At 52.1% G+C, this 6,961-nt stretch overlaps 1 protein-coding gene across 1 annotated transcript; it reads right to left on the bottom strand.

Annotated features, from left to right (window-relative positions):
* Positions 1–1,710: 1,710 nt before the first annotated feature.
* On the bottom strand, positions 1,711–3,393 carry LOC100191218 (uncharacterized). The gene has a single exon (NM_001136652.1). The coding sequence runs from the start codon at positions 3,380–3,382 to the stop codon at positions 1,817–1,819; it is 1,566 nt and encodes a 521-aa protein (NP_001130124.1). The 5' UTR covers positions 3,383–3,393; the 3' UTR covers positions 1,711–1,816.
* Positions 3,394–6,961: the final 3,568 nt, after the last annotated feature.

Raw genomic sequence — 6,961 nt, 5'->3', positions numbered from 1 at the left:
TATAAGAAAGTTTGGTTTCGAGGAAAACAAGGAAGACAATTGCATTTATGCAAAATTTAGAAAAGGAAAGTATATCTTCCTTGTTCTGTATGTCGATGACATACTCTTAGCTAGTAGTGATAAGGATCTACTAGCGGAAACAAAAGGGTTTCTTTCCTCGAATTTTGATATGAAAGACATGGGAGAAGCCTCCTATGTTCTTGGAATAGAAATTCACAGAGACAGACAAAAGGGAGTATTAGGACTCTCACAGAAGTCATATATAGAAAATGTACTAAAGAGGTATAATATGCACAAGTGTAATGCCTCGCCTGGTCCAATAGTCAAGGGTGATAAGTTTGGGGAATATCAGTGTCCCAAGAATCAGTATGAGAAAAACAAGATGAAGTCAGTACCATATGCTTCAGCTATCGGAAGCATTATGTATGCTCAAGTATGTACTCGCCCTGACTTAGCTTTTACCACCGGGATGCTTGGACGCTATCAGAAGAATCCAGGCATAGAACACTGGAAAGCAGTCAAGAAGGCTCTAAGGTACCTTCAAGGTACTAAAGGTCTCATGCTTACGTACAGAAGATCTAATTCCCTACAAATAGTTGGCTATGCAGATGCCGACTGGGGAGGGTGTAGAGATACACTGAAGTCCACTTCAGGGTATGTCTTTATGCTCTCTGGGGGAGCTATTTCTTGGAAGAGCTGCAAACAGACAGCGAGAGCATCGTCGACAATGCACGCTGAGTTTGTAGCTACGTATGAGGCAACTGGACAGGCGATATGGATAAAGAAATTCGTACCCGGATTAAGAGTGGTTGATAGCATAGAGCGACCACTGAGAATTTACTGCGACAACGAGCCAGCGGTATTTTTCTCCCATAACAATAAGTCAAGTGGCTCTGCCAAGTACATTGACATTAAGTGTTATATTGTTAAGGAGAAGATTCTGGATCACACCATTCAAGTTGAGCATATAAGAACCCATCAGATGCTTGCGGATCCGCTCACAAAAGGTCTTCCACCCAGCGTGTTTAGTAAGCACGCAGCCGGCATGGGATTAAGGGAGTACCTATGATCTAGAATCACAGGGGCTACAGATTGCAACCTAGTAAAATCTTTCGTTCTGAAGCAGGGGAGCATGTTGTAGTCAATGAGTGCGGTGATACTTAATAGATCATTGTCACGCATTGGTCTCTATGTGTAAACTTGTTAAAGGACGGAATTAATAAAAGTTTGAGTGTGAGATATGTAGAGAACAAAGGGGAGATTGTTAGGATGTGTCCTCTACACTAGCCGGTTAACAGTAACCGGGGTAGGGTTAATCCTAACCGTCAAACCGCGCCCCTGATCGGGGGGGCTATCCTAACCGTTGGTTGCAGCCCCCGGTCACACGACGCCATATAAATAGATTAAGGGGGCCGACGGGTTTAGCCAACGCTAATCGCTCGACCACAAACCCTAATCGACACTTTGAGAGGAACCGATCCCCTAGGCGCTCGGAGTGACTGGAATCGCTGTGACTATGTCTCAGATCCCCGTTATCCCATCGGGATCTGAGATTCCCCCTGCAGGCAACATTGGAGGAGCTGATCCACCGCCGATCAACGACGGGAACCAATCTCCTCGACACCAGCAGGGAGATCGACAAGAAGGAGGAGGCGGGTCTTCGCTGCAAGACGCCGCCGCAATGATGGCTAGGAACAACAACGACGGTATGTATACATGTACTCCTCAGTAGAATAGATCTACTCATCATCGAGGTATTTTAGACACGGATTGGTATTCTAGGGACTTAGGAAACGATCCTAAGCACCAGTAATTTCTAGCAATGGGGATCCACCTTCGCCTTCACCGCGGCAAGCCTCTCAAAATTCGCCTTGAAGTACGCCTCCCCCCAGACCCTCGCCTTCTCGTAGCTAGCCAGGCCACGGTGGTCGTCATGGTTGACGCCGAGGTCCAGGTCCCTGTAGTTCACGTAGGCGCCCCTGGGGTTCTTGCTCACGTACGGCTCCATCTCCCGGTGCAGCCCCCTGATCCAGCCCACATGCTTCTCCGTCGCCCGCGTCCCGTTCTGGAACCAGAACCCGTAGTACTGGAGGTTGTAGAGAGCCCGCCGGTGCGGGAACGGCGTCGCCGAAGGCGCGACGCCGCGCATCCTGCCGCCGTAGGGGTCCAGGATCAGGAGCCCGGCGCCGTCCTTGAGCAGCCAGCTCCACGCGCTCTCCCACACGTGGCTCGGCATGGGCTCGGTCACGTAGTCCGACTTGCCCTTGAAGTACCGCTCCGGCTTGGTCCCCCTGTCCAGGAGCCGCTCCGTCGGCTGTCCCGTGCCGTAGAACGCGAAGTAGAGGACGGACTGGATCCACGTCATCTCGATGCAGTCCCGCGCCTCCATGCCGAGCTCCGGAAACCTACGCGCCATGGTGGCGACGAGGCCGGCGCACGTGCCGAGGTACAGGGACTCGAACTGCGCGTCCTGGTTCTGCAGGACGACGCGGAGGATGGCGTCGCGGGGCAGCGCCGGCGCGACGTGTTGCCACCTGGCGAGGAGAGCGCTGGCGGACTGGTTCCTCGGCCGGTGGACGGTGGACACGGCGACGACCGGCGGCACGCGCACGAGGCGCAGCTTCCAGGACAGCACGACGCCGAAGCTCCCGCCGCCGCCGCCTCGTATGGCCCAGAAGAGGTCCTCGCCCATGGCGGCCCGGTCCCGCAGCCTCCCCGCGGCGTCCACCACCACGGCGTCCACGACGTGGTCGGCGGCGAGGCCGTGCTTCCGCAGCAGCAGCCCGAAGCCGCCGCCGCTGAGGTGGCCTCCGACGCCCACCGTCGGCCCGACGCCGCCGGGGAACCCCAGGCGCGCGCTGCGGCTCGCGATGGCGTAGTAGAGCTCGCCGAGGGTGGCGCCCGACCCGACCCACGCCGTCCGGTTCCTCGCGTCGACGCTGACGGCGCGGAGCCTGGCCAGGTCGACGACGGCGAAGGGCCGCCTCGCGCTGAGGGAGCGGTAGGACAGGCCCTCGTAGTCGTGGCCGCCGCTGCGCGGGCGCACGCCGACGCCGTGGCGGGCGCCGCAGCGCACGGCGGCCTGGACGTGGGACGCGTTGCTGGCCGCCACGATGGCGACTGGCGTCGGGGTCGCCGGCGTCACGAACAGCAGGTTCTTGATGGAGGACTCGAGGACGGACGTGTACGACCGGGACGCGTTCGTGTACACGGCCTGCGGAGGGAGGTGGGCGCCGAGGCAGCGGAGGAAGGACGCGGTATCAGGCGACGACGGCGGAGCAGCCGTGGCAGCAGCTTGTGGTGGTGTAACCCAGGCCGCAAGGTGCGCGATGGCGAAGAAAGCGGCGATGAGTGATGTTGTTGCAAAGCTCCGGATGACCATCTTCTTTTCTGGGTCGAGCGAGGTTGACGAGGCAGATTCACCGATATTAAAAGCAAATGGCAATGGAAATAAACAGCTGCTGGTAAACTGTGTGTTTGGTCGCCTGTTTTCGAGGAAAGATTGCACCCGCGGATTCTTAAATAAAACACCACCTATTTGGTTGCAAATGCAGACATATATACACGGCGCAGAATGACTGCCCAATCCGACGCGGCGTGTACGCACAAGGTTTTAAAACTTTGACCGACAATTAAACAAAAACATATATTTTTAGTGTAGACATGTTATATACTTGTATTTGTATTAAAAAATACTTTAATATAATATTTAATTTGTATTTTTGATGTAATATTTTTTAAAAAATTAATATTTAAAGTTTCACTAAAAAGACTGCCAAAAAATATGTCGTATTTTATGGGATGGACGAAATATCTTCTAATTAAAGATTTAATCATCGAACTGATTTTTATATTTAGGTTTCTAATTTTTTTAACAAAACTAGACTGTTTATGCTATATAATATCTGATGATTAATTTTGTTCATGTATATTTCTGTCTTCAAGCAACTAAACAAAGTTTATGCCTACTTTGTAAGAGTCTGTACGACTAATCAAAAAAAAAATATCTTGCACGCTTGTAGTATGATCTTTTACAGCTTGCTCTCTAGATGCAGACGGAGGCTCTCTAGGTTCACAAACCAAAAAGACGGAAATTGATAGATCACCAGCTGGAACCATTAGCAGAGAGAGGAGTGTGACGGCCGGCGCACGGACCCCGCACTTTGACAGGTTGATGTTTGCAGCCTGCAGCTTTGCATCTGTGTCCCGGCTTGAGAGCTACCATGAGACCAGGTCTAGCGGAGACTACGAGAGTATGAGTGTTGTTGCTTACATCCTTTGTCCACAGCTGCGACGAAATGATCTTTGGTCCGTTCGTACTGAGAAAGACAAGGGGTACAATCGTGGCTTGTTAGTTTGCTCGGCTCGTGGTTAGCTTGACTCAGATCATCTCAATTTCGAACGAGATATCATTTGTCAGCAAAATAATGCCTTCACTTGTGTTGGATTAAACTAATAAGTATTGATGTGTGTTAATTTGATATTAAATTGATGCTATATATGAAATTATGATTATTAGTACTCTTTTCTAATATTAGATTGGTATATAATTAATTAAAAGTTGATGTTATATATATATATATTCTTTTTTTTTGGCTTACGAGCTAAATGAGCTAGCTCAGGCTCGTAAACGAGCCCTAGATATAATGACAGAGACTGTGGCTTGCTGACTGTCTTATATATAATTAGTTATCAACTAGAAGGCTATAACTAGTTGGAATGGACCGACAATCTGACACATATTGGAGTGTTTCAGGCACTCCCAACAACTGAATTTTGATCCACCTGATCCAAATCCAATAGCGCAGATTTCTTCTATATATTGTACTGTAATATCTATTTCCCCTTAGCATATCCCTACTAATGCATTGAATTGTACTGGGTTTTGTGGGTGGGTATTGATATGGGTATTGTTTAGACGGGTGGAAATGTGTTTTAGAGTTAATTTGGGGGCTAGTGCCGGTTTGCTGAGAAGAGGGTTGGAATATCACTCCTCACCTCACGCTAGTGCCGGTTTGCAAACTCTAGGGATCATTGATGTTTGGCACCAACGGTTAGGAACCATACATATATGTCAAAGTATAAATAATGATACCGTAATGCGCGAGTTCTTGTGTTAGCTAGATGGTAATGTATCTGTCGGTGTTTGCATCCGTGGACCTAACCAACTAGTGAAATAATGTCGCGTGCTCAGACCCAGATGGTGATGCAAGATGACACAAATCTTTTATTCTAGTTCGGGCAAACAGAGGCCTTACTTCCAACAGAGGGGCATGAAACTTATATTACTTGCACCTAAGTGCTTGTAGTAGGGTTTACAAGCGGAGCGGCAGAGAGAAGAATCCCAAGTCCCTAGGGATGATTGAGGCTAGTGCCAATACCGTGTGGAGGAGAAAACTTGTGAAGTGTTCGCATGTCCCTCCTGAAGCCGTAGGGTATCCTATTTATAGGCCAGGGGGAGCTGCCTGGAGGACGGGAGTTGGCTGTGTACTGTGAGGAGGCGTCTCCATGACCCTGTAGATGGTATGGCCTGAGGGATGGTCTTATACTTGTTGTTTGACTTGCGCCTGCCTAGTTCCCGCTGAGAGTCGAGGCCGAGGGCTCGGTCACTGTGTCCGAGCCCCCTGGCAAGGGGTCGCCCATACCGTAATGGTTGACACAGTGACAAGTATGGGAAAAAGCTTCTTAAGGGGTGCGTCAGCTCCATAGTATCTGATGACGTTGGGGTGTCCTCCGTCGTAGATATTGAGGTTAGAGCTGGGATCGAGCGAGGCGGAAGTCCGCTCGAGATCGTGACCGAACTCGTTCTGAGATTCGAAGGCGTGCGTCACAATTGAAGGACTGGTCTCCTGCGGATTCGCGAGGGACCAGGTAGCCGAGGCTGGGCTCAGGAGGCAGAGTTTTGTCCCGAGGGCGAGTTCTGCTTTGGGCGAGACGGAGTTTGCGCCCAAGGGCTGGTCTGCGCCCCTATCGTATTACGCGTCCCATCAGGAGTTAGCAGACGACGTGCTTGTACAGTGGTCGCACGCGTAATCATAGTTGGTGAATCTTTGACAAGACCGCGGTCTTGTTGTCCCTGTTCGCTCGCAGCCCTAAGTGGGGTAAGTATGCACATTGAATGCGGTTGTCCCCTGGCGAGCTTTGGATGAGTCTTGCCTTGAGCTTGTCTGTCGGTGTTTCGACCCCGAGGGGTCCCTGGACCGATGAGTAAACTGTCGCCGCGTGCCCCAGCCCAGATGGGTCGGCGCGAGACGGAGCACGAAGGGGGGAAACAAGAGGGAGTCAGGCGAAAGGGGAAACTCGCGGCCTTCGTGTTGTCCCGCGCCTAGGTCGGGTGCGCTTGCAGTAGGGGGTTACAAGCGTCCGCGTGGGAGGGAGCGAGAGCCCATGCGCGCCGTCCCGTTCTCCCGCGCGGCCAACCTTCCGTATGAGAGCCCTGGACCTTCCTTTTATAGGCGTAAGGAGAGGGCCCAGGTGTACAATAGGAGATATAGCGGTGTGCTAACATGTCTAGCAGAGAGGAGCTAGTGCCCTAAGTACATGCCGTCGTGGCAGCCGGGGAGGTTTTGGCACCATGTTCATGTGATGTCGTGGCCGTCGGAGGAGCGCCGGAGCCTTGCGGAAGGACATCTGTCGGGGCTGTCGAGTCCTTGCTGACGTCTCCTTGCTTTCGTAAGGGGCTGAGAGCCGCCGTCGTCATGGAGCACGCAGAGCGCCATCATTATTTATTTACCAGGGCGAGCCATATGGGACGCCGGTCTTGCCCCCCGTAGCCTGAGCTAGCTAGGGGTAGGGTAATGATGGCCCCCCCTGTGATGTGGTCGGTCCGAGCCCTGGGTCAGGCGAGGCGGTGGCTCCTCCGAGGTCGAGGTCGAGTCTGTCTTCCAAGGTCGAGGTTGAGTCCGAGTCCCGGGTCGGGCGAGACGGAGACCATTGTCTGAGGACAAGGCTGAGTCCGAGC

This window comes from Zea mays, chromosome 6 (genome assembly GCF_902167145.1).
Source record: "Zea mays cultivar B73 chromosome 6, Zm-B73-REFERENCE-NAM-5.0, whole genome shotgun sequence".
Taxonomy (NCBI): domain Eukaryota; kingdom Viridiplantae; phylum Streptophyta; class Magnoliopsida; order Poales; family Poaceae; genus Zea; species Zea mays.
Note: the sequence above shows the minus strand (reverse complement) of the source record. Positions and strands in the feature narration are given on the sequence as shown.